The sequence below is a fragment of the Meles meles genome, chromosome 16 (assembly GCF_922984935.1).
Source record: "Meles meles chromosome 16, mMelMel3.1 paternal haplotype, whole genome shotgun sequence".
NCBI lineage: Eukaryota > Metazoa > Chordata > Mammalia > Carnivora > Mustelidae > Meles > Meles meles.
In genome coordinates this window covers 39,996,559-40,023,892 of record NC_060081.1, presented here as the reverse complement: position 1 = coordinate 40,023,892, position 27,334 = coordinate 39,996,559, and the positions used below count along the sequence as shown (strand labels likewise).

General features: G+C 44.0%; 2 protein-coding genes across 3 annotated transcripts in view; both read left to right on the top strand.

Annotated features, from left to right (window-relative positions):
- Nucleotides 1-210: 210 nt before the first annotated feature.
- Nucleotides 211-3,612, top strand: LOC123926965 (protein PET117 homolog, mitochondrial). Its single transcript, XM_045981365.1, has 2 exons — nt 211-389; nt 3,452-3,612. The coding sequence occupies exons 1-2, from the start codon at nt 294-296 to the stop codon at nt 3,599-3,601; spliced, it is 246 nt and encodes an 81-aa protein (XP_045837321.1). The 5' UTR covers nt 211-293; the 3' UTR covers nt 3,602-3,612.
- Nucleotides 3,613-3,902: 290 nt separating this feature from the next.
- Nucleotides 3,903-27,334, top strand: part of KAT14 (lysine acetyltransferase 14) — a 36,424-nt gene continuing 12,992 nt past the window's right edge. Inside the window, exons 1-7 of one of the 2 annotated variants that reach the window (XM_045981363.1) lie at nt 3,903-4,167; nt 6,246-6,364; nt 10,441-10,562; nt 17,913-18,094; nt 19,944-20,360; nt 20,497-21,065; nt 25,521-25,628. In XM_045981363.1, coding sequence (XP_045837319.1) covers nt 3,909-4,167; nt 6,246-6,364; nt 10,441-10,562; nt 17,913-18,094; nt 19,944-20,360; nt 20,497-21,065; nt 25,521-25,628 — 1,776 coding nt within the window. In that variant the 5' untranslated portion in view covers nt 3,903-3,908. The remainder of the gene's footprint in view (nt 4,168-6,245; nt 6,365-10,440; nt 10,563-17,912; nt 18,095-19,943; nt 20,361-20,496; nt 21,066-25,520; nt 25,629-27,334) is intronic. The other variant, XM_045981364.1, reaches the window with a different exon arrangement.

Sequence of the window (27,334 nt, the reverse complement as noted above, 5' to 3'; positions counted from 1 at the left end):
ACAGGTGTGTGTGTGTGTCTGTGTGTGTGTGCGCGCGCGCGCGCGCGTGCCAGGGTCGGGAGGATTTGGGAAGAGGCACTCCTGTCCCAGGACCTCAACCGCACACACGTTTTCCGCGGCGCGGAGAACGCCGCTCGACTGTCGATTGCTCGCGCCTAGCGCGGCGGGCTGCGTACCCGGCGGCCGGGGCTCTGCGCTCGAGCGGTCGAGCCTGACCCGCACCCGCAGAGAATCGTTCGGCGACGGCCCGGGCCCCCGGCGGGTAGGAGGAGGCCGCAGTGGCCGGCGCGGGGATGTCGAGGAGCTCAAAGACGGTGCTAGGTCTCTCGGTGGTGCTGACGGCGGCCACCGTGGCCGGCGTGCATCTGAAGCAGCGGCAGGACCGGCAGGTCGGTGTCACGTGACCGCCTCTTCCGGGGCCCGCGCGGTGGCCGCGGCGACGGCGACCTCTGGCCCCCTGATCTGTCTTCGCGTGGTTCTCCGTTGCTCCTCGTCTTTCCTTCTGTCGTGGGCTGCGCGGCAGCGCGTCCCGGCTCCCCCGCGCTCTCGCGATTGCGCCCCGGCTGCCGCCCGCCGGGTCCTGGGCGCCGCAGTCCCCGAGGCCGCGTGCGCCGGGAGGCACCGGGCGACCCCGGGCGCCCCGACGCCTCGGCGCCTTAGCTGCCTGGCTCTCGCTGAGACTCGCCCGCGGCGTGGTCGGCGGTCCTGTTCCCAAGTCACCGCCAGCCTGCGTGACACGGACTTTTTCAGCGTCTCACCTGGGCCGCTGCAAAGTCGAGTCGGGGAAGGGGTTTACGTGGGGTGCACTCAGCAAGTTGTTGGCTTCTCCCCAAACCCAGGCCCAAGGTTGAGGCTCAATCCTGATGTGTTTCAGTGCAAGTGAGGTTTTGATCCCAGGGTTAAGGAGACTTCCCGGCATTCACTTTATGTGCCTTTGGCTAAGGTAATTTGGTGGATGCTTTTGGGGGGGGGGTGTCTTTTGTCTTAACGGAGCAGTTTGTTATGGAAACTAGATTCTGAGAACTATTTTCTTTTTTACGGTTCTTTTATTTCTGGAAATAACTGTGACTTACTGATGGGTAGATTAGCTGTCCATTCTGTATCTCTCAGTTCCTATTTTCTTTACTCTAGTTGGCGCATTTTAAATGACCGATCTCACCATGTTTAAGGACCTAGTGTCAGGCTCCACACTAGGCATGTTGGGAATCAAAGATAAGGAAGGATAGGCGTTCCTGAATCTGTAACTGATTCACAGCCGTGCTGAACGTTGAATGTGACAACAGGCAATTAGGTTAGCACGTGTGTTAGGGTTGAGCCTAGTTTGCTAAGGATGGAAGTAATGAACTGGGTGAGCTAGTAAACAGTCTTTCTTGCATTGGGCTGAGCAGTGTGCTTGATATACAGAGATGAAGCAGATGAGGTCTTGGTCCTCGTTGTTCACAGTCTGGAAATCAGAGAAAGGTGTGATGGTGTAAGAATTTGGTGGAGGAGGTATTGAGATGAACCATGGCAGGGCATGAAAGAAGTTAGAGATTGGGGGAAAGTATGGCTTCTTATAGGGAGGTAGCTTTTGGAACAGAGGCAGGAGAGTTTCTCTTCTAAGAAGTGAAAGGAAATGAGATCAAGAAATTTGAGATGAAGTAGAGGGTAGTGTGTCCTAATTAGCTTGGAGATCACTGAGGGCAGGGATTTTCAAAGAGTATGGAGTAGGGTGGGTAAGAACTTGGTTCTGAACTAGCTACATATCTCATGTTCCTTAGAAGTTTTTACAACGTAACCTACTCCAGGCCTCTTAAATCAGAATTTCTTGGAGATGAGCAATCTGGCTTGGGTATCTTTTAAAAGCTACCCAGGAAATTCTAACATGCAGGCCAGCTTGAGTATCACTGTGCTAGAGAGGGGAAGAGCAGAAAGATCTAGATATTTGGAAGTTAGGTGAAGCAAAGATTGGCCAGAATAACATGTGTTTATTTAACATCCAGTCACCATGGACTTTCTTTCCAGCCTGGGAAGGAGCAAAACAAATGATTGGCAGGGTGGGTGTGTTGAAGTTTCAAGGAAGCAAGAAATAACGTAATGACTATAGTTTTCTCTCATTTTTTGACTGTCTACCCCATACTAGCCACTGGTACTCATCCTTACAGGAAACCAGCAAAAAGAGTAATGCTGCGGGAGTAATGGTGAAGAGGTGTTGGTGGTTAGGAAGGTAGTTAATTGGAAGTCACAGGCAATCAGCAAATATTGAAACTTGGAGTTGGAGGAAGGTAGCAAATGGTGGCAGGAGAGCAAGCTCCTAAGCCATATTCTGAAGTCTGAGAAAGGAAGGGTGGGATCTCAGAGGCAGGTTTGGGAAGAATGTTTCCAGCCCTTGGTGTGCGCCTTGGGAGGCAGGCAGGGCATGTGAGTGGATATGTCATGGTATAAGGAGCATAGGACCAGGCAACTGGAGAGGGAGGAGTCAAATGTCACTGGAGATCTGGCCAAGGAACAGTGTTCCAAAAAGTTGGTTTTCAGTTGTGTTGTCTATCCCAAGACTCTTAAATTCCCCAACTCCGCTGTAGGAGGGAATGAAACTCTAGGCCTGGAGGAGGTCAGGCAAGTAGGTACTTTGTGAGTTTTTAAAGTAGACTTGATAATTTAAAACAAAAAACTCCAAAAACCTCAGGCCTAGGCCCCTCACAGGAGAGTCCTCTACCTCACAAGGTCCCTGTTAAAATTATTTTGTGACCTAAAAACTATAAAATGGTAATTATTAGTAATGACTGGATTTTTGCTTTAAAAAGTCTCACCTTAGGTGCTAGGTCCGTGTTCTGGAACTTTCTACCTATCTTTACTGCTATCAAAATAATTACCACTCATGGGCCTTTATTTTTTCCTCTGGTAGTGGCACTGTATTTTTCCCATCTCTCTCAGTTGTGTAATTGGCTAGTAATTCTGTATAATTTTTACTTCTCTTTACACACAAGAAAAAGCCAAGTTCTTTCTTGCATCCTGACTATTTAAATTTCAATAACCTTTTTTTTTCTTTCTTTGATGTTTATTATTGAGCTAGGATAATTGCCAATAGGAAAGTAGTTCATAGAGTTACTATAGTAAATCTCACCAAGTCTTTTAAAAAGCATTGAATATCAAACTTAAAGTTAAAACACAGGAGCAGTTTTTTCTTTTTAAATTAATGTTATTTCCCATTATGTCTTTATACTAAATGTTCAGGAATTTCTTAAAATATGGTAAGATGTCATTTAGTAATAACACTGGTAGAGTACACCACCAAATTAATCTGATGGTTTATTACATTTTACATTTATGGAGAAAGTTGAAATAGTAATTGCGTATCTGGAGTCTCAAAGTTTTCAGTATATTTTAGTAGCACTGTTAGTCGGATTGAATGGCACGAGGATGGAAACCACCTGTTCAAGGTGTTACTGAAATCTGTTTCTTACGTTTTTAGAGGCTTCATGATGGAGTGATCAGAGACATTGAGAGACAAAATCGGAAAAAAGAAAACATTTGTCTTTTGGGAGAACAGATTATTTTGACTGAGCAACTTGAAGCAGAAAGAGAGAAGATGTTATTGGCAAAAGGATCTCAAAAAACATGACCCGAAATGGTTGTCAAGTATTGATGGGACAGTGTCAAGTGTGAGTGTGCGAGTGTGGATGGAGGATAGCTTAGTGAGGACTTCAGCCTTTTTTTGGTCTCTATCCTTTCCAGCTTGGCCAAAGAAAAGGACAGTGGATTATATGTTCTAAATTACTGCTTTAAAAGTCCCTCCTGAGTTAAGAAGCAGGCAGACACTCTTCTGAAGAATTTCTGTCTTTGTGATCCTGGTAGAAGCCCCTGTAAGCTTGGTGTCCAGAGCTTAGGATTTTTAGTGAAAAGGACTTTGGAACCTGTGAGAGGAAGGGATGGATAGTAACATCCACCTGAGTAGTTTGATAAGCCGGCACGACGATGAAGCCACAAGAACATCTACCTCAGAAGGGCTGGAGGAGGGGGAGGTGGAGGGGGAGACTCTCCTGATCGTGGAATCGGAGGACCAGGCATCAGTGGACTTGTCTCATGATCAGAGTGGGGATTCCCTCAACAGTGATGAAGGAGATGTGTCGTGGATGGAGGAGCAGCTGTCCTACTTCTGTGACAAGTGCCAAAAATGGATACCGGCCAGTAAGGAGCTTCTCAATTCCTTTCATTTGTCAATTCCTGTGTGAAGGTTTGTTTTTCTAATCTGTGAACAAAACATGAAATGTAAAATGGACCTAAATAAAAAGATAATTATTATATTTATTACTAGTTTAGTTGGTTAATGACAGATTTATATAAAACATAGACATTTGTATTAATAAAAATTACTGTTAAACTCTCACGTTGTTAAATTAACGTTCTTGATGGCAATCCAATAAAAATCAGAAAATTGGAAATTCTGTGTTATTTAAAGAATTAGCCACATTGTTCTAACAAGATAATGTCACAGATTTGGGGCCAAATAATAGGCCCAGTAAGTATAGAATTAAAGTTCAAGTTACTCTGGTAATAGTTAACTCCCATGAAAAACTGCTGTTGTATGCTGAAGTAAGTGAGAATTAGCAGATTAAAAGTATGCTCTTTTTCTGGGACCATTCTTGTTTTCCACTTGCTGGCCTCCTAGATCTGCTGGCAAGAAATACACACACACACACATGCTTTCCTGATAGCTCACGCTTTTAACTTAATCTTTGCATCTGCCAGCTTCCTGGCTCTCAAGGAGCATGCTTTGCCAGCCATCATGAGTCTTACCAAAACAGGATTTTCACATTAGGCAGAGACTAGTAAAGACATATGTACCGGAGGAATTCTTTGTGTTTATAACTAAGAGAAATTTCTGTGTGTGTGTGTGTACATATATATATATGCATGTGAAAGGGGTCATTTTCTGGTATGTGGAAATGTGTTTAAGATGGACTTACTATTCAGAATAATTGTTACTATTAATAAGTTAACATTTTCATTTCATTTCATAGGAAAAAATCTAGAACTTTCTATGCATTAGCTAATGTTGCTTCTGAGCAGTTTCTGCTTATTGATTCACACACCTGCCTGAAAATCTCAGGGGCATTCCCCTTGTCCTCGCAGGATGTATTTTAAACAGTCTTTCACGATAGACCCTGCTAGCTTCAGCTTCTCTTGTCAGTGTCCTGTCCCTACACAACCAGAAATTTGCAGTTAGGGTGAGCTTTTAATTCTCCACAAACAATTCTTTCTTATCCTAAGGTCTTCGCACATTTTAATTTCCTCTCGAATGTGTGTCTCTTTAGCCCCCAGGTACCCTTCTTCCCCTGGCCAATTCTAGTCCTTCTTCAGGCCCCCTAGAGACCCCACTCTTCTAGCCCTCCCATCTTCCTAATAGAGGTTGGGCCTCCTTTTCTGTGCCCTCACATTGCCCTATGGTACACACCATGTTCCATTCCAGTGGTTGTCCTGTCTCCCAGAGCATCAGCATCACCTGAGGAACATTAAAAAAGGCAGAGATCCAAACCCATTTTCAGAAATGGACTCATTCTGTGTCAGATAGGCCCAGGCATATTTTTAAAAAACCAAAACCACTCCCTGGGTGGTTCTGATGCACCGTGAGGATGGAGAACCACTGTGCTGTTGTGATGACATTTCCTCATCTGTGGCCCTCAAAATTCATCAAATGCTGAGAACAGACTGTCTTGGGTACTGTATTCCAGTTCTTACGCCAGTACCTGGCATGCAGTGGGAACTCACATGTTTCTTGGAAGAATATGTAAAGAGGGGCACCTGGGTGGCTCCATCGTTAAGCATCTGCCTTTGGCTCAGGTCATGATCCCAGGGTCCTGGGATCCAGCCCCGCATTGGGCTCTCTGCTCCCCAGGAAGCCTGCTGCTCCCTCTCCTGCTCCCCCTGCTTGTGTTCCCTCTCACTGTGTCTCTCTCTGTCAAATAATAAAATCTTAAAAAAAAAATGTAGAGACATATAGGAGTCAGGAATATCAACAGTTGGAAAATCCAATGACAGCAATAAAAACTTGCTTTTCCAGTATCTTGTAAAAGTTAGGGAACCACAGATCTCAACAGGCATATACTATGTTAGAAAAACAAAAATCTTTTCTACCTTCCTATTCCCATCCTGCTGTCATGGGTTGGCTGAAAGGAAAAACATGGGAAGCATGGAAAATCTGGTTGATAAACTGATAAACGCTGCTGTAGATAAACCGGTGATGTGCCTTTTTGTTTTTCTCCTAGGTCAGCTGAGGGAACAGCTCAGTTACCTTAAGGGTGATAATTTTTTTAGGTTCACTTGTTCCGATTGCTCAGAAGATGGCAAGGAGCAGTATGAAAGGCTGAAGCTTACGTGGCAGCAAGTGAGTACAAAGCTCTCACCCTCGAATTCAGGAGGACGATCCCCTAAAGCATTTATTGGAATGAATACTCAGAGAATGAGGATCTTACTTCGAGACATTGAGTTTTCAGCTGTTTTGAGGGTCACTTTATTTCACAATGAAAATCATATTCCAAATATATGGAGAAAGGAATTCTTTGTAAAAATACTCAAATACACACATGGAAAATGGAGGGAAGTTTGTACTGAGGCCATAGCCTCCTAAATATTATAATTATGTTTTTCTCAGCATGGGATTAGTGCATGGGATGTTATGTCTAGGCAAGGTCAGATTAATATTAGTAGATTACTCTGATGCATATACCCATGGCAGATTTGCATTTGATCTGCAAGTAGCTTCTCAAAAAGCCGTAAAGAGCAAGAATAGCAAATATGTATAGTTTATTTGCAAGAATACGAGTGTTTTGTGGAGGGTTTTTTTTTTTTTTTTTTTTAGATTTTATTTATTTATTTGACAGAGAGAGAGATCACAAGTAGGCAGAGAGGCAGGCAGAGAGGAGGAAGCAGGCTCCCTGCGGAGCAGAGAGCCGGATGCGGGGCTCGATCCCAGGACCCTGAGATCATGACCTGAGCCGAAGGCAGCGGCTTAATCCACTGAGCCACCCAGGCGCCCCAAGGGGGTTTGTTTTTTTTTTAATTTTATTTATTTATTTGACAGAGAGAGATCACAAGTAGGCAGAGAGGCAGGCAAAGAGAGAGGGGAAGCGGGCTCCTCACTGAGCAGAGAACCTGATGCCGGGCTCAATCCCAGGACCCTGAGATAATGACCTGAGCCCAAGGCAGAGGCTTAACCTATTGAGCTACACAGGTCCCCCTGTGGAGGTTCTTTTGAAAAGAACAACCGGTTTTTGGGTATATTGCTTAGAAGATAGAATATTGGTTCAGTTTGCACATTTAATTAGACTAACATCACTTGAATATTATGTTTGTACTGCCAGAAGACAGACTGATGGGAGATAGTACCCTGGTATGATGAAGTAGTAGGTCAAACGCTTAGTAGATCTGGTCTTGGTAAACTATTGACTAGTATTTCCAGTTGTACATAAAAAACCCAGACTCTTAAGAAAGAGCTGAAAGGGAATCTGATGGTTTTGGATAGATTCTATTGATCGATATCACCAACCAGTATATTGGAATGTAGCTTTACTATCTTTTTAGATCTTAACTTTGTTGATTCATCCAAGTTATAAGTAGAAATGCTTGTTTGATCACAAAATGCCATTAGTGAAGGAATCTGGTCTCCTGACCTTTCTTCCATGCCCTTTCTCGTGTCCTCTCCTCGGTGATTTGTGAACCACAGTTGGAAATGCAGGAGAAACTCGATCATGTGTTTGGGAAGGGTAGGGGACTTGTTACTGGACACTTACTCTTCTGTGGCAGATAGAGAATGTACCATGATCTATTTTCCTTATTTCTCTGGGTGTTTCCCAGCACACGCTGGTGAAGTGCCTGCTGTGGCTCTGCCGGCCTGGAGCTCTGCCCTGGGGACACACTGTCAGTGATGGGCTTGGGCTGGTAGTGGGAAAGCCAAACACTGACCTGGGATTCCTTTTCTTAGGATTACAGATTCCAGGAGAGGAGGAAAACCATCTCCTTCATATATTGAGTTTGTAGTTTGTGCGATAAATACCAAGTGATTATAGAAAAAGTTATTTTCCAGTAAATATATGAGTTTTAACTTTCTAAAGTCATGAAATATTTCACACATACCCCCCCCAATACCAGAAATAGAGTAGCAGACAGTGTCTCTACAACTGAGATTAACAGTGAATCAAAGTGTCTGAGCGCTCTCAGAGTAGGCAGAAACAGCTCATTTCAGTCTCTCCTTAAAGCATTTCTTGAACAATAAGTTTTTAAAATTGTGGTAAAATATATATAACATGAAAGTTTACCATTTTATCTGTTTTTTTAGCATATCATTCAGTGGCCTTAGGTACATTCACATTGTTTTGCAACCATCATTGCTGTCCATCTTCAGAACATTTTTATCTTGCCACGCTGAAATTCCATATCCATTAAATAGTAAATCCCAGTGGACAGTAACTGTTTTAAAGACGATGTTTGGGGGCGCCTGGGTGGCTCAGTGGGTTAAAGCCTCTGCCTTCGGCTCAGGTCATGATCCCAGAGTCCTGGGATCGAGCCCCGCGTCTGGCTCTCTGCTCCGCGGGGAGCCTGCTTCCTCTTCTCTCTCTGCCTGCCTCTCTGCCTAGTTGTGATTTCTCTCTGTCAAATAAATAAAATATTTAAAAAAAAAAAAAAAAAAAAGACGATGTTTGTTGGCTGATGGGGACCTGTTTCAGAAATGTGTGGAAGAACGTGAAAACTCCATACATGAGGTTAATTGCTTGGTGGGCTGTCTGTAAGTTTCAGGAGTCTAAGGAGGGGGGAGCTCAATTAATGGGAAGCGTAAGCATTATTAGAAGTATTCAGCATTACCAGGCCCTTGAAGTCAGATTATCCTGTGGACCGTCAGAGGTCTCAAGCTGTGAGCACAGGTGGTAGGGAGCCTGAATTACAGTTCAATAGCCCCCTTACACTTTTAGGGTGCTCTTTCTGGAAAGAAGAATCAAATTAGTTTCTTTTCATGGATTCTCTGTCCCCTTTTCAGTTTCAATGGCCTCAAATAAATCATTGTTTCTATTAGGTTGAAAACATAGTTTTGTTTTATTCATTTACTTATTTATTTATAAGATTTCATTTATTTATTTGACAGAGATCACAAGTAGGCAGAGAGGCAGGCAGAGAGAGAGGAAGGGAAGCAGGCTCCCCGCCGAGTAGAGAGCCCGATGTGGGGTGTGAGCCCAGGACCCTGAGATCATGACCTGAGCTGAAGGCAGAGGCTTAATTAACCCTCTGAGCCACCCAGGCACTTGGAAAACATAGTTTTGAATAGCTGATAACATTTTGTCGATTTATATGAAATTACATAATTCAAAATTGCATGTAAATGTAAGAAGAAACGCCTGAAGGCATGGTGATTGAATGTCTCAGAAGTGATTGTTTCTTGATGGTAGATTTAATTTAGAGTGTTTTTTACTTCCTTCTTTGCTCTTCTATTATTGAAATCTTTTACAGTGAACATGTGTTACTTATATTTCTGGAAAACACTTCCCAATTTGGGGCCATGAATTCATTACCTGTAAACAAGCAAGCTGGACCAGATGAGGAGTTTTCACATGGAGCTCTGGGGGTGTCTTGGAGCCTCAGAGCGGGCTGAGCAGCCAGACCTCTTGACTCAGGGCCCCCTGTCTAATGCTAATGTCATCCAAAGAAAGATTTCTATGTATGAAAATGGCTAAACACTGAGTAGATGGTGACTAACATTATTTTCAGCTTTGAAATTCTGAGAGTCTTCTGTTTCTGCTCTGTAAAGGGCTTAGAAGAATATATAGGCAGGGGTGACTTTCAAAATATTTAATAAAGGTCAGCCCCAGCAGTCAGAAAATGTGGGCTGTAGCAGGTACCTGGAGGGCTCACGGCCAGAGGTTATCACCTTATCTAGTGCCACATTGTGTAAGATGGAGAGATGCAAGGATGGGGTGGGGGGGGTAGTAATAGTGGGCAGGTTGCTTAGTTGCTTAGGACGTTGTGTAAAGATGGAGAGATGCAGGGATGGGGTGGGGGGGAGTAGTAACCATAGCTAGATTGCTTAGTTGCTTAGCATGTCATGTAGGATGGAGAGATGCAGGGAACAGGGTTGTGGAGGGGAATAGCAAAGACACGTTGCTTAGTTGCTTAGGATGGCAGTTGCTTATCCTGATCAGTTCAGCCACACCTCAGCCCTGCATATACAGTTTATCAGGAACAACTGCACGTACTGTAGTGGGTTAGTGCTATTCATCTAATGGAAGCAAAACAGGAAATAAAATTCTCTACTGAGACTATTCCAAGGTATTATCCTTTCTTTTCCACCCTCTGTTCCCCACCCATTCCTACGCAGATATAAAACAACGACCATTTCCCTTGGAAGGTTAGCATCCCTAACGATGCTTTTCTCCCAGCCCGCATCTCCCAGCCCTTGTTGCATTTGTGTTCCAGGTTGTCATGCTGGCAATGTACAACTTGTCTCTGGAAGGAAGTGGACGGCAAGGTTATTTCCGATGGAAAGAAGATATCTGCGCCTTTATTGAGAAACATTGGACCTTTTTACTAGGAAATAGGTAATATGATTTTTAAAAAACTTACACTTGCGTAAAGAAGTAAAGTACAGGGGCGCCTGGGTGGTTCAGTGGGTTAAAACATCTGCCTTCGGCTCAGGTCATGATCCCAGGGTCCTGGGATCAAGCCCCGCATCAGGCTCTTTGCTCAGCGGGGAGCTTACTTCCCCCTCTCTCTGCCTGCCTCTCTGCCTACTTGTGATCTCTCTCTCTATCAAATAAATAAATAAAATCTTAAAAAAAAAAAAAGAAGTAAAGTACAAAGTACACAAGGTTTGAGACAGCCTAACGAAGCCTGTAGGAATTTGTACTTGTGGCAGTTACAAAGAATGTTTTCCATTCCAGAAAATGTTGTTACTTTTTTTTTTTTTAAAGATTTTATTTATTTATTTGACAGAGATCACAAGTAGAGAGGCAGGCAGAGAGAGAGGAGGAAGCAGGCTCACTGCTGAGCCCGATGTGGGGCTCGATCCCAGGACCCTGGGATCATCACCTGAGCCGAAGGCAGAGGCTTTAACCCACTGAGCCACCCAGGAGCCCCATGTTGTTACTTTTTTAAGTTAAAAAATTTGTTTACCGAAAACCAAAGTGGAAGCACGTACTGTTAGAAGTATAGGTGTCTAGGAGTGCCTGGGTGGCTCAGTCAGTGAAGCGTCTGTCTTCGAGTCAGGTCATGATCCCAGGGTCCTGGGACCGAGCCCCATGGCAGGCTCCTTGCACAGTGGGGAGCCTGCTTCTCCCTCTGCCTCTGCCTCTTCCTTCCACTTGTCTCTCTGTCTCTCATGAATAATATCTTTAAAAACAGGTATAGGTTTCCAGACTTTTCTCCTCCTACTTTAGAGGAAACTTAGTTTCTACTGAGCATGAAGAGATTTGAAGAGATTCTTAGAAAGTTAAAACATAGAGCATTGGATTGCATGAGGCTGTTTCATAGTTGGATGAGTAACTCTAATGTGGGGATATAGGGTCATCATGTCCTTTTGAAATCAGCATCTTACAGAAGGTCAGAAGAAGAAAACGACAGTGATAGACTGTACCTCTTTAAATTGCTCTTCATGAATAGACTCCTAGCAGTTCGGTATTTGTTTTTATTAACTAGCAGATAGAACCTGTTGATAATGTTTTGGTGTTGCAGCGCTTAGCAAAGTCTAGGCATATTAATATTCGTACAGCTTGCTCATTCATTCTTCTCCATGATAGTTCACTGACTTTCCTGCTGAGCACGCCTCCTTGGTGGCTGCTTTGGTAATCCAGTGCACAGATGCTGAGATCAACAAGATTTTTATTGCTATTAGGGATTAATGAGTTTGCAGCTGCACTGGCAAATCGTGTGAGATGCTGATTGTTAGTTGCCCTCTGACGTCCCATGTGAGGTTCATAAATCTTGCCTAATTGGGTCAGTGTAGATGTGCCACAGGCTCTGATCACAATCAGAACAGGGAATCTGTACCGGTCCTCACTCTGAAGGCACTGTGGCCTCTGTTTTGTCGGGTGCTGAGAGGTCACAGCTCTGCCAGCATCGCTGGGAGCTCAGGGCGGACAGCCTAGAGGAGCGGCAGCTTTCTGAAGGCTCGCTGTGCGGAGAAAATAGAAGAGATTCAGTTCGGTTTTACAAAAGGAGTTATTTTTGTTCTTGAGTTATTTAGTGCTACTAAGAAAAGAATTGACAGTATAACTGGTTCTTTTCTTAAAGAAAGGAAATCTGTTGTCTTAGTTTAATGATTTAGCACTATTTTTGGAACTTAATACACCCCATTTATAAGGCGCAAGAAAGGGAAAAAACTGATAAAATTAGATCTTGGAATGTTTTCCTGATCTTAGTGCCATTCTGCTTAGTAGATTGTCTTCTGAAAGAAGCTGGATTTAAATTGCCTGTTTTTAAGGATTTTACCACATTTTAACATGAGTTCTTCAGTTGTTTCATTTGTTCATTTGTAGAGCATGTTCTGAGAAGAATCAGCCAAGGCTTTCTTTCTTTTTAATACTTTACTGAAAGGCATTAATTACTTTCCAGTTTCTGTGCAGTTTAGCCATTAAACTAGTGGGTTTTGGCTGTGTTAGTATATCACTTGAATTACCATTTACTTATTTAAATTCGACACTTTTTTTTTTAATAAAGACATTCATTCTAAAAAGAAACTTCAAACCACCATGGTAAGTAGAAAACCCATATCATTTGTCATACATAGAATGACACTATAAAAATAGGTGTGCTAGGGCGCCTGGGTGGCTCAGTGGGTTAAGCCGCTGCCTTTGGCTCAGGTCATGGTCTCAGGGTCCTGGGATCGAGCCCCGCGTCGGGCTCTCTGCTCGGCGGGGAGCCTGCTTCCCTCTCTCTCTCTCTGCCTGCCTCTCTGCCTACTTGTGATCTCCTGTCTCTCGCTGTCAAATAAATAAATAAAAATAAAAAAAAAATCTTTAAAAAAAAAATAGGTGTGCTAAAAATAAAACAGTTGCTATTAAATTGTAGCTGGATCTCAAGGCCTGTAAAGGCAATCGAGACCCTCTGTCTTGATTAAAAAGGGTAGCAGCGGTTGTTAGGGAGAATTTAAAGCAACGACCCTTCTCCTTGATCTCACCAGAAGGAATGAAGGATCATTAAAAATTACTCTGTGTGGGGCGCCTGGATGGCTCACTTGGTTAAGCTCCTGACTCTTGTGTTTGGCTCAAGTTTTGATCTCAGGGTCTTGGGACTGAGCCCTGCAGGCCCCAGGCTGGGAGTGGATTCTTTCTCTGCCTCTCCCCTGCCTGCTTGGGCCTGCGAGCTCACGTGCACACGCTTCCTCTCTAAAAAAAAAAAATTGCTCTGTGATTCCTTGTCACTCAGTTTCCTGCCTCAGTGCTGTCCTTTGCTCTGGGGAATCTGCTGTCAGCATCAGTTATTGGAAAAGCCACCTGAAACCCCTTGCCAGAGTCAGTCAGCGCATATATACTCACACATCTCTGTGTGTGAACATAGGCAGAATCACTATGCCCCCGGGAAGCAGCCTGCGAGGACATGCACAGTTAGAGCTTTTTCATAGTTACTGAAGATTTTAATTCTGCTATCCATAGAACATTCTTTAAATTTTTTTTTTTAAAGATTTTATTTATTTATTTAACAGACAGAGATCACAGGTAGGCAGAGAGGCAGGCAGAGGGTAGGGGGGAAGCAGGATCCCTGCCAAGCAGAGAGCCCAACACGGGGCTCGACACCAGGACCCTGGGATCATGACCTGAGCTGAAGGCAGAGGCTTTAACTCACTGAGCCACCCAGGCACCCCGACATTCTTTAAATTCTTTATGATAAGTATTTCTCGCTTACCGTAGGATCTAAGAGTATAGTATACTGTGTAGTGAAGTACAAGATTTGAATACATTTTCTTTTAGATGTTTGCTCTTACGTCTTTAATGTTTTGTTGTTGTTGTTGTTTTTTTAAAGATTTTATTTATTTATTTGACAGAGAAAGATCACAAGCAGGCAGAGAGGCAGGCAGAGAGAGAGAGAGGAGGAAGCAGGCTCCCGCTGAGCAGAGAGCCTGATGCGGGGCTCGATCCCAAGACCCTGGGATCATGACCTGAGCCAAAGGCAGAGGCTTTAACCCACTGAGCCGCCCAGGCACCCCTGCCTTTAATGTTTTACTGAAGTTGAAATATGTAAAGGTTTATTCAAAAGACTTTATGTACCTGTTGTAGAAACAAGTTTAAATGTGTACAAAAGCTTTAATTAATTACTGCAGTTTAATTGCCTTTGTATGTGTGATCATTTAATCTGCTTTTTAATCCCAGCCTTGAATTTTTCTAAGAGGTATAACTTTTGTTTTTAGATTTTATTTATTTACTTATTTGACAGAGGGAGAGAGAAAGACAGCGAGAGAGGGAACGCAAGTAGGGTGGGTGGGAGAGGGAGAAGCAGACTCCCCACTGAACAGGGAGCCTGATGCGGAGCTCGATCCCAGGACCCTGGGATCATGACCTGCCAAAGGCAGAGGCTTAACGACTGAGCCACGCAGGCATCCATCCCCAACTTTTTTTTTCTTATTCCAGTGTAGTTCAACATACAGTGTTCTATTAATTTCAGGTGTACAGTATATAGGAGATAGATCTTTGATTAGTGAAGAATACTTTGAATACTTTTCTCTATTACCATATTTCAGTGATTTTTACGATGCACACATTCTTAGATTTTCACATCTCTGATAGCTGGATACAATCTTACAAGGGATAGTGTGTCATAACTGATGGCTAGTTTTCTTGTTTTGTTGTGCATAAAGTGGTTTATCTTAAAGTCAATGAATCTTACATTTGATGAAATATGATAAAACACATTCATATTATTTAAAAATTTTAAATGATATGACAAGAATTTCCGGAGGATAGCAGAGTAGGAAGCACCAGAAGTCTTTCCCTACCTAGAAAACAGTTGAAATGACAGAATCTGTCTGATGTAATCATTTTGGATCTTGGATCTATATTGAAGTCTTGAAACTTCCAGGGGGAGGCTTGGAAGGTAAATTACATTGATTGTGGTGGATTTTGGCTCTTAGCACAGTGACATTTCCCATTCCACACCCTTCAGCCCTGTGGCAGCAAGCAATGCACTTGTTCCCAAAGCAGCTCATACACAGCTTGTGGGAGTCAGGGTAGAAAAAAAGGACCCTGTCCTCCAAATACCAAGAATCTGCTCGGATCACTGACTGCTGCTTCTGATCACAGAAATGAATATGAAGAGGTGGGTTGCACCTCCCCTGAATGGTTGTCACCCCTTTTCCCTCTGGCTGCAGTGACTTCAAGGGGACTTAAAATGCTGCCACTTTCCTCCCCACCTTCATTTTTCTCTTTGTCCCCTTTTTGGAGCCAGACATTGAAGACTAAGACAGTCAAAAGTAACCACATACACAGAGGAAATTAGAAAGTCATTGTGCATGCCCAGGGGAATGACCCGAGAAGAACTTAAATTTATACTTCAGGCAGATCTTTGATACAGAGATACCCTACAACGATCAGGAAAACAAAAGCCCTTAAACTGCAGGGAAGGAAAATGGTCTGATTTCCAGAGTTACTACATTTTTAAATTCAAATATCTAATTTTCAACAAAAATTTATAAAGAATATAAAGAAACAGGAAAGTATGGCCCACTCAAAGGAAAAAAAAAAACAAACCAACAGAAACTGTCCCCGAAAATGACTTACTGGTGGATCTACCAGACAAAGACTTTTTTTTTTAAGATTTTATTGATATCTTTGACAGAGAGAGCACAAGCAGGGGGAGGAGCAGGCACAGGCAGTGGGAGAGGGAGAAGCAGCCTGCCCGCTGAACAAGGAGCCTGATGCGGGGCTCGATCCCAGGACCCCCAGAGTCATGACCCGAGCCAAAGGCAGCTGAGCCACCCAGGCATCCCCAGACAAAGACTTAAACAACTGTGTTAAAGATGCCCAAAGAAGTGATGTGGAGAAAGTCAAGCAAAAGATGTCTAAACAAAACCGAAATATCAACAGAGAGATTAAAAACCTAAAAAGAAACCAAGAAGAAATTCTGGAGCTGAAAAGTTCAGTAGCCGAAATGTAAAATTCCCTTCAGGGATTCAGAAGCAGCTTTGAGCAAGCAGAAATAAGAGTAAGCAAATCTCGAGGGTAGGAGAGTAGGAGTTACTGGGTCAGAGCAACAGAAAGAATAAAGCTGGAAGGAGGGGCACCTGGGTGGCTCAGTGGGTTAAAGCCTCTGCTTTTGGCTCAGGTCATGGTACCAGGGTCCTAGGATGGAGCCCCACATCCGGCTCTCTGCTCAGCAGGGAGCCTGCTTCCCTCCTCTCTCTCTGTACCTGCCTCTCTCTACTTGTGAGCTCTCTCTGTCAAATAAATAAATAAAATCTTTTAAAAAAGTGTTTTAAAAAAAAAGAATAAAGCTGGAAGGAAAGTAAGCAGTGCCTCAGGGACTTGGGGAAGGGGGACCATCAGCTAGACCATCATGCCTACTGTGTGAGAAAGCAAGTAGACCCCCCCCCCCCCACGCCCACACTATCCTTTGGGCAAGAGTGGGCCTTGGAAAGATTGGGAAAAGGTATGAATGTAGGAGAGGTGCTCTGGGACCAAAACACTGGGGCAGAAGCTAAGGTGTCATTGTCTCTATCTCAGAGTGTTGTTCGTGCCGATTAAAGCTTATGTTTGTAGTTTTTCTTTGTTTTCTAGCACATCTTTGTCCCTAAGAATCCTTTTTTTCTTTTTGCCTCCTAAGAATATTTTCCACCTGTTAAGGCTGGTCTTCTAATGAGAGACCGTGTTTCAGGATTTTGGGTAATTATGTTTTCAAGGTGGAAATACAACAGTTGCCTTTAAAAGCATTTTCAACAGGAATCTGAATAGTTGACATTTTACGTATCATTTCAAGTTTTTGTTATATATTTCTTTTTTTTTTTTCCCCCAAGACTGGTTATTCCCCCAGTGTTCAACTGTATTTGTGGAACATACTGTATAGTTTTATTCCACTCTACTATGTATAGGCAAATAAGCTGCCCGAGAGTTGCATCTGACTCCTGGGGTAAAGTGAACTGTTTACCAGGGCTAATGATTCTCTTGCTTGCCTGCTTTTTTTTTCTTTCTTTCTTTCTTTTTTTTTTTTTAAGATTTTTATTTATATTTGACAGAGAGAGAAATCACAAGCAGGCTCCCCACTGAGCAGAGAGCCCAATGTGGGGCTTGACCCCAGGACCCTGAGATCACGACCCGAGCCAAAGGCAGAGGCTTAACCCACTGAACCACCCAGACTCCCCTCTCTTGCTTGCTTTCTTGAGAGCTGTATTTAATTCACATATAAAGACAATTTTCATTTCAACTAGCCTGTGGAACTTCATAATCATGATAATTGGGATAAGTGTTTTATTTTGAGCTTTGTTTGAATTATTTCATTTAATCCCCACAGCAACCTTATGAGCTAAGTTCTGTTACTCTGATTTTAAAGAAGGAGAAACTGAGGCAGCCAGAAGGTGGTAGAACCAGGACTTAGAGCCTCTCTTTTTTTTTTTTTTTTAATATTTATTTATTTATTTAGAGAGAGAGAGAGCACACACGAGCAGGGAGAGAGGCAAAGGAAGAGGGAGAGCGAGAATCTCAAGTAGACTCCCTGGTGAGCACAGAGCCCATGTGGGGCACAGTCTCATGACCCTAAGATCATGACCTGAGCCGAAACCAGAGGCAACTGACTGAGCCACCCAGGTGCCCCCAGAGCTTCTCTCTTGACTGTTAGGCTCTTTTTGTTCAAAGATTGGAGGTTCCCAAGCGTATCATAGGCTTTGAGTCCTAGAGTATACAGAGTGTATTTTCTACATAACGAGAGCCTGGAAAAGCCAGTCATTTTTAAATCCTTGGACTTTCCAGGAAAAAGACTTCGACTTGGTGGAGCACAGTAGCAGGTTGCCTCAGCGTGGGAAGCCCGATGTTCTTCCGCTCAGGTGCTCAGGAGTTCGGAGAACCAGGATGGTGGAAGCTTGTTCACAACAAGCCCCCAACAATGAAGCCTGAAGGAGAGAAGCTGTCTGCCTCGGCTCTGAAAGTGAAAGGTACTCTTGGGAGAGCAGTCAGTGCAGGATGTGGACCCAGTCGAAGCCAAGTGGGAGCTTACGAGACATGCTGCTTGTACCAGGCAGAGCCCGTCTGCCTCTCTGGAGTGACTCTGGCAATTTCATTATGACACATTTTGTGTCTGCTAGAAATAAATACCGTATTAAAAATATTTTATCATTTCCTAATCAAGTGACCAGTTGTATTCGTGCTCCCGAGGTGAGCAAAGTTATGAGTTCTGTAAATTTCCTTTGGTATCTGAAAAGTTCTCTAGTTCCAATCTCATTTTGTTTTACACCTTTTTAATATGGAAATTTTTTAAACATCTACCAATGTGAGTAGAGTAATGTAATGAACCCCTGTGTACCTTTCACCTCGCTTTAGCAGTTAATTGCTAGCAGTCTCATTTTATCTAGACCCCTTGGTACTTTCCCCCAACCCTCCACCCATCCCACCCCTTGGATTATTTACAAGGAAATCCCGCGCATCATTTAATTCTTAAACATGTCAGTATGTTGGGCGCCTGGATGGCTCAGTTGATTACGTTTCTGCCTTGGCTCAGGTCAGGATCCAGGGTCCTGGGATCGAGTCCCGAAGCAGACTCATTGGGGATCCTGCTTCTCCCTCTGCCCCTGCTTCTACTCATGGTCTCTCTCTCACTCTCTCATAAATAAAATCTTTAAAAACAAAACAACAAAAAACAAAACAAAACATAACATCTCAGTATGTTATCTTTAGGAGATAAGGACTCTTTTGTAGTCTAACCACGAGGCCATTCTCACACTTAAAAAAAAAAAAATGAACCCCTTACAGCCACACATTGATCTGATTTTTGTAAATCTAAAAAGTTTTAGGGGCACCTGGGTGGCTCAGTGGGTTAAAGCCTCTGCCTTCCGCTCAGGTCATGATCCCAGGGTCCTGGGATCGAGCCCCACATTGGGCTCTCTGCTCGGCAGGGAGCCTGCTTCCCTTCCTCTCTCTCTGCCTGCCTCTCTGCCTACTTGTGATCTCTGTCTGTCAAATAAATAAATAAAAAATCTTTTAAAAAAATATATAATTGAGAAAAATAATCAAATAGTATTGAAAAGTAGAAAGACTGATAGTGTCCCTTTCCCCGACACCTACTCCTTTTTTACTCCCCAGAGTAACCATTGCTATCTCTTGTGAATGCTTTTAGAAGTTATTTCTGCATATTTAAACATTTTTATTGAAAAATAAATTCTTCCTGTAATACCCATTCTCTGTTCCTTCTTTCCCTTACGAGGATACCTTGGACATCTTTCCATAGCAGAACGTGTAGATCTACCTTCTTTTCTTTTTTTTTTTTTTCCATTGTATCCCATTGAGCAGCCTTAATATGGTGATATATAATAGGCCATTCCCCTGTTGATGGATGTTTTGGTTACTTCTACTTCTTTGTTGTTATTTTAAACAATGCTATAGTTGTACAGATTTGTGTAAATTATTTGTGATAAATTCCTGGAAACAGGTTGCTGTATCGAAGGGCATTTTTTATTCAGAATTTTAATTGGTGTTACAAATTACCCTCCAAAAAGTTGTAATAAAATACATGCCTTACTAGAAGGGCATGAAAATACCCATTCTCCATATTCTTGCTGAGCATTACCAAACTTAATGTTTATCAATTTCGATAAGGAAAAGATGACAATTAAATTTGCATTATAATCCCTTTTATCTTAAGAAAGCTCTGAGTCTTAGTTTAGGTCGTTCATTGAACATTTCTCTATTTTGAACGTGGTAGTTAAGTTCACGATAATAAATTAGTAAAACAAATTAAAGTTGAGATATTTGTTCTGGAAAATTTAGGTATTTATTCTTTCCTGGCAGCCTCAAAACCAACTTTAGATCCCATCATTACTGTTGAGGGCCTTCGAAAACGGGCAAGTCGGAATCCCGTGGAATCTGCCATGGAATTAAAAGAGAAAAGGTCCCGTACTCAGGAAGCAAAGGACATTAGGAGAGCCCAGAAGGAAGCGGCCAGCTTTCTTGACAGGAGTACTTCTTCGACTCCAGTGAAGTTTATAAGCCGTGGCCGCAGGCCAGATGTGATTCTAGAGAAAGGAGAAGTGATTGACTTCTCATCCTTGAGCTCCTCTGACCGCACCCCTTTGACCAGTCCATCTCCTTCTCCATCTCTGGATTTCTCCGCCCCTGGGACCCCTGCCTCTCACTCGGCTACACCCAGCTTGCTTTCAGAAGCAGATCTGATTCCAGATGTGATGCCACCGCAAGCCTTGTTTCATGGTAAGACTTGCCTTTCTTGCATCTTTGGTTTTACCTGTGGGCCCTGATATAATGCATGCGTGTTCACCTGGTGGGCCGTGCTCCCTGCACTTCTTCTTTTCTCAGTCTTGATCACACTGTCTTGCACTCTGCACAGATGATGATGAGATGGAAGGCGATGGGGTCATAGACCCAGGGATGGAGTACGTTCCACCTCCCGCTGGGGCAGCAGCATCCGGGGCTGTAGTCGGGGGCAGAAAGAAGGTCCGAGCGCCAGAACAGATAAAGCAGGAGGTAGAGAGTGAGGAGGAGAAGCCCGACAGGATGGACATTGACAGTGAAGACACAGATTCCAACACGTCTTTGCAAACCAGGACTCGAGAGAAGAGGAAGCCTCAGTTGGAGAAGGACAGGAAACCTAAAGGGCCCAAGTACACCCCTGTGAGCATCTATGAGGAGAAGCTGCTCCTGAAGCGGCTGGAAGCTTGTCCCAGTGCTGTAGCCATGACGCCGGAAGCTCGCAGACTGAAGCGGAAGCTGATTGTCAGGCAAGCAAAAAGGGATAGAGGATTGCCACTTTTTGACTTGGATCAAGTTGTTAATGCTGCTCTTCTGTTAGTTGATGGCATTTATGGAGCCAAAGAAGGAGGAGTTTCTAGGCTTCCAGCTGGACAAGCCACATACAGAACGACCTGTCCGGACTTCCGAATCCTTGACCGATACCAGGTGAGCCTCTCGGGGGGGCCATGGAGTTGCGGCAGGCAGCACCACCGAGTGGGCACAGCTGTGCTGGGACTTAAACTCCCAAGTGATCTGGGAGGAGAGAGGAAACAGCAAGGGAGAAAGATACGAAAATTGCTGGGCTTTATGTTTTGAAACTATTCATTATGAATACCCATTAATACATCTAGGTTGGTTTGTTTCCTTTGGGGCATTCAAGACAGAGCCTTGACATTTTGTCTCTCCTAGTCCCTGGCGGGGACTGAGTTTGCACATGGTTTGTGTCATCGCCCTGAGTGACACTTTTGTGGAGGACGTAGAATGTGCCAGACCATGTGTTGAGCAGGCTCCGAGGACACGTAAACATCTCTGTAGGTAGGAGACACATGCAGGCATAGATCAATGCGTATCAGTGCTGCTCAAGAACGTCCAGAGCAGTCCAGGTGTGTGTGCGCTCCTGGGAATGAAAACTTCAAGAATACACCCTTCCACAGCACGAATGAGAGGTCTTATTTTCCTGAATCTTTGCTAGCTCTTGCTCCTAAGCAGCCTTTAACTACTTTTGCTAGTCTGATGGCTCTGAAGTGAAATCTTATTTTTTATTTACATGTCTTCTTTTACAGGTGAGTTTAAACATTTTTCACGTTTCCTAGTTGTTTCTCTGTTGGTGAATTGCCTGTTTGGATAATTTGCACATTTTTCTGTCTTCTTTGGAAACTAGTGGGCTGATGGTGCCAGTGTTCTGATCTTATTCTGTGTTGTACCATGTGTGGGGCCTTTTCTCCCATTGTGTTGGCCATGTGGTGTGTGGGCCTTTGCAGTTTGAAACTCTCCTGGAATTCTGGAACATCTTCTTCATTTCCTGTCTTCTATTTTCTCTCTTCTGTCTCTTTAGAACACACCTATTTGGATCTTGGACCCTTTAGACCAGGGGTTGGCAGGCTTTCTGTTAAGGGGCAGACAGTGAATGGTTCTGGCTTTGCAGACCATACAGTCTGAGTTGCAGCTACTCTACTGTGCTGTTTTTGAGACCAAGATAAAACGGTTGGGCGTGGCTGTGTCCCAGTGACAGCGTTATTTACTGCAACAGGCCAGATCTGGCCTATGGGGTATAGTTTGCCAACAACCCCTACCCTAGATGGATCCCTTGCTTTTCTTTTTTCCTATTTTCTTTCTTTCCTGGGAGGTAGTAACTTGCCTGCCTCTACCTAAGGGTGGATAGGGAGGACCGGGAGCCTACTTCCCTGAGGTTTCCTATTTTTAGTCCCACCGTTGACCATGCCACGAGCTCCCATGTCCGGAATCTGCCCGAGCCTCTCCAGACAGTCTAGCCTTCTACCCATGGAGGGAAAAATCGTTTCTGGATGTGGGCAGTAGGGATGTAATTGGAGGCTTTAGCCTTTTAAGTAAAGAGACCCTCAGTCCATACATAGTCCTCTTGTCACTCTCAGTGTTAGCAGGACCCATCACCTTTCCGGAGGCTCTGCGTGTAAATCATGCCTCTCCTGGTCTGTCTGCAGTGCTGCCTGAGGCTCTGGCTCTCTGTTCTTAGCCATTTGCCACTTATCAGATGATTTTGTTGTAGTCATCTACTCATCATGTCTTTGTTCTTGTGGGTTTGTCTTTTTAATCTCTATATTTAATTTGTTAAGTTGTGAAATGTATCCTATAACTAAAGAGTACATAAAACATATCAGTATAGTTTATAGACTAATAAAATAAATGCTTTTGCATCTGTCTCTTGGGTGAAGAAACAGAACATTACAAGCATACTGGAAGTTCTGTGTACTGCCTACTCTCTGCCCCCTGCCCCCAACTGCGGGAGCCACTCTGAGGTTTTTTTTTTTTTTTATGTCACCTTTAGTTTTTAAAAAAGGCCAAGTAGGAGGCACCCATCTAGCTTTGTAAGGACTTTGCCATTCTTAAAGGGAGGCTTCCAGGATAGGTAAGCTGAGCTGTCTCTCTGGGTCAATGCCATAAAGGGAATTGTGCTCCCCTACACCCCCATCCCCCTCTCCCACCCCCACAAGGATGTATTGACATTTTTGCTCCTGGTACTGATGAGTGTGACCTTGTTTGGAAATAGGGCATTTGCAGATGTAATTAGTTAAGATGAGGTCACACTGGAGCAGGGTGGGCACTTAATCCAATATGACTGGTGTCCTTATGAGAAGGAGGGAAGAGACACAGAGACAGACGCAGGGAGACCTGCGATTTACCCCTGTGCTCTCATGGAGCGCGTTCTTAGTGGCTTCAGGAGAGCTTCCTGTGAAATAAAATTGGAGACTTTACATGATCAGAAGGCGCATGTGATGGCCAGGGCAGAGCAATGATTCTGTAAGCTAAGGGACTCTGAGGATTGCTGGCATTTCCAGGAAGTAAGAGAAAGTATGGAGTGGATTCTTCCTTGGAATATTCAGAGAGCACATGGCCCTGCTGACCCCATGCTTTCTGACTTCTGGACTCTAGGACTGTGGAAGAGTAAGTTTGTTATTTAAGCCACCAGGTTTGTGGGCCATAGCTACGGCAGCCCCAGGAAACTCACATGGTCATGTTCTGGCTCCAGCACCCCCTTTCTTAAGAAGTCAGTGTTCAAAGTCATTAGGCAGTCCTAGGAGTCTGGGCAGGGGCAGGGAGGCCCTCTGTTTCCTGCCTCCAGACTGATGTGCTTCCCTCCAGCTTGTAGAAGGTCAGAGTCTTCTGATCCAGGGAGTGGGCAGGGAAGGAGTGGAGGAGTCTGAGAGTACGGTGGTGAAACCCAGCTGAGCACTGATGAGATTCTGGGATATAGCTCACTGAGTGTAGTAGACTGTCCAGGGTACCCTGTGATCCCGTAATTGCACTGCTGGGTATTTATCCAAAAAATACAAATACATAAACTCAGAGGGATACATGCACCCCTATGTTTATTGCAACATATAATAGCCAAGCTATGGAACCAACCCAGGTGTCCACCGATAGATGAGTGGGTAAAGAAGATGGGTTTTAGGTCGCCTGGGTGGCTCAGTGGGTTAAGCCTCTGCCTTCGGCTCGGGTCATGACCTCAGGGTCCTGGGATCGAGCCCCGCATTGGGCTCTCTGCTCAGTGGGGAGCCTGCTTCCTCCTCTCTCTCTGCCTGCCTCTCTGCCTACTTGTGATCTCTCTATCTCTCTCTGTCAAATAAATAAATAAAATATTAAAAAAAAAGAAGATGGGTTTTTTATATATATACACATATGCTTATAAACACGTGCACACACAGAGGAATATTACTCAGCTGTAAAAATAAACAAAAACAAAGAATGACATCTTGCCATTTGCAACGACGTGGATGGAGCTAGAGAGCACAAGGCTAAGTACAATGAGTCAGAGAAAGACAAATACTGTACGGTTTCATTCATACATGGAATTTAAGAACAAATGAAGGGGAAAAAAGATTAATCCAGAAACAGACTCTTTTTTTTTTTTTTAAGATTTTATTTATTTATTTGATAGAGATTGCAACTAGTCAGAGAGGCAGGCAGGGAGAGAGAGGAGGAAGCAAGCTCCCTGCTGAGCAGAGGGCCCGATGTGGGGCTCGATCCCAGTACCCTGGGATCATGACCTGAGCCGAAGGCAGAGGCTTTAACCCACTGAGCCACCCAGGCGCCCCCAGAAACAGACTCTTAATTATAGAGAACAACTGCTGGTTGCTCCGGGGGAAGGGGGAGACGGGATGGGGATTAAGGAGGGCATTTACGATGAAAAAAAATAAAATGACAAAACTAAATAAAAGATGATGCACTGTAGTGGGGACTTAAGACGATGGCCTCGGTGTGCCTGCCCCTCGAGTGATCCTCGTCGCTCAGTAGTGGTCCCAGGACCTCCCTTCCTGGAGACTCACTGGCCCTTCCTCATCGCTGAGCCTTCAGTTTCCTCTGCCTCAGCTTCACCTTTCTGTAGGTTTGCCCCCGTGCTCTCATGGAGTGCGTTCTTAGTGGCTTCAGGAGGAGAGCTGCCTGCGAAATAAAATTGGAGACCTTACATGATCAGAAGGCCTTGAATTTAAGCCAGAGTCCCCAGCTAGACCTGGGTAAAGCCGAGAGACACCTGAGCAGTCCTGGTGGCAGTGCTCTCCCTTTCTGAGGGGGGAACGGGGCTCAACCTGGATCTCTGTGTCCAGACCCATCACAGAGGAGGATCCTTTGACATGGACCCCCCACCGTCTCTTCCTCGGGGTCTTTACCCCTGGGCCAGTCAGTCTTCAGTCTCAGAACCCTGGTTACCACCTAGGGAAAGGGGGACCCTAGCCTTCAACCTGTGGGACCCTTCCTCCGTGCCATGGGAGCAGACCATCCAGAGTGCCGGTCACCTTCTCTAGGGATGGGACGTCCAGACGTCCATGGGGAGGCAGCCACTTGGCAGCAGGGGCTGAGGGCTTGGGGCTCAGACTGCCCACAGCTTTTGCCTGCCTCTTTTTCTACTGCCTCATTTTTCCCCAGCTCCAGAGGAGTCTGGTGCTGCCCCCGGGTTTTAAGAGGATGCTGCAGTACAGATCGGCCTGCTTCTCACCTTCCCCAAAGCCAGCTTGGAATTTTGGCTTGAAAGCAGTTAGTATTTGTCCATCTGCTTCCCAGATGTTTCTTCCCCTGATCTTCCTATTTTTGTATCCTTCTCTTTTTTTCTAAAGTCTGATTCTATAGTTTTAGTGGATTTGGGGAAGGGATAAAATTGTGTGATTAATCCCCCATCCTAACCTGGAATTTTAGTATCATTTTAATGCAGTTACACAGGGGAGCAGCTATCAGTGCATTGACTCAATCCATACTCTTTTTCTTGTTCCCTGATAAATACAGTCATAGCTATAAATGTCCCTGTGATACTACGTTAGCTATGACTTAGGACTTTTGGAATGACGTGTTTATCAGTACTTAGCAGTTTGTATTTTTTCTTGTTATTTCCTTCCGGATTGTACTGGCTTCCTGAAACAAAAGGCTGAGAAGGCGGGAGGAGCGGTTGTGCAGGAGAGGAACAAGGGGACTTTAAAATTGAGAGTCCCTGGGGCACCTGGGTGGCTCAGTGGGTTAAGCCAAGTTATTTAGTGCTTTTTGTTGTTGTTGTTGTTTGTTTTTTATTTTTAGATGTGTAGGCATTTTTAAGGTCTCTTGTAGCAATTGATTTAATTTCCAATCAGATTATGTTGTGGTCAGAGAAAATAATGTATATGATGATTCTTAGTTATAAAGAAAGTTACTGTTTGTAAGTCCTAACTTATGAATACATTTATTTTTCTGTTAATTTTTTAATATTATCATGTAGTCTTTCTTCCAAACAGAATATTTTTGCATGCTCTTATCTTTTTTCTTTTGTATTATTTAGGTAACAGTGAACCTCACTAAATTGTTTACTCTTATTTCCCATCGTTTCTCCCTAGATTAATGCTTTGTTAGTCTACTTTTTAACAGTTTTTAAAAACATGGTCTTTGTGAGATTAATTTTGAATACCTGTATGTCTGAGATTATTTTCTTTTCACGCTTGCATTTAGATGATAGTATAGCTGGATATAAAATTGTTATTTTATTTTTTCCTTCAATATTTTGAAATTATCACTCCATTATCTTGCATACAGTGTCGCTGCTGAGAGTCTCATTGTTGACTTATTCGTGTTTCTTTGTAGGTGGTCTGTTTCTTCCTCCTGCACCCTGGAAGCTTTCAGAATTTTATCTTCCTTTCCATTCTTTAATTCTATTTGTGCATTTAAAAAGTGTTTTTTGATCTCATTTATCTTGTTAGAGCATCTCCTTCAGTCACAGGCATCTTATATGCTAATTTATTGTCAAAAACCACTAATCTCTGTGCTTCAGAGCCAAGTACCACACAAAGAGTCAGGGCTACAGAGGAACAATAGCTTTATGGCTTTGCCCGGCCCAGGAGGCTGTAGCAAGCTGAGGAAGGGGTTGGGGGACTTTACAGAGAAATACAGGATCTAGCTGGTTTTGACGGGAATTGTGTCCCGAGCCGCCAGCCTCTCGGACTCGTCTTCCGGATTGTGCTGGCTTCCTGAAACAAAAGGCTGAGAAGGCGGGAGGAGCGGTTGTGCAGGAGAGGAACAAGGGGACTTTAAAATTGAGAGTCCCTGGGGCACCTGGGTGGCTCAGTGGCTTAAGCCGCTGCCTTCCGCTCAGGTCATGATCCCAGGGTCCTGGGATCGAGTCCCGCATCGGTCTCTCTGCTCAGCGGGGAGCCTGCTTTCCTTCCTCTCTCTGCCTACTTGTGATCTCTGTCTGTCAAATAAATAAATAAAGTCTTAAAAAA

Coding starts and splice junctions, on each gene's coding strand:
- LOC123926965 (XM_045981365.1), top strand. CDS start 294: ATGTCGAGGAGCTCAAAGACGGTGCTAGGTCTCTCGGTGGTGCTGACG. Junction 390..3,451: donor AGCAGCGGCAGGACCGGCAG/GTCGGTGTCACG, acceptor TTACGTTTTTAG/AGGCTTCATGATGGAGTGAT.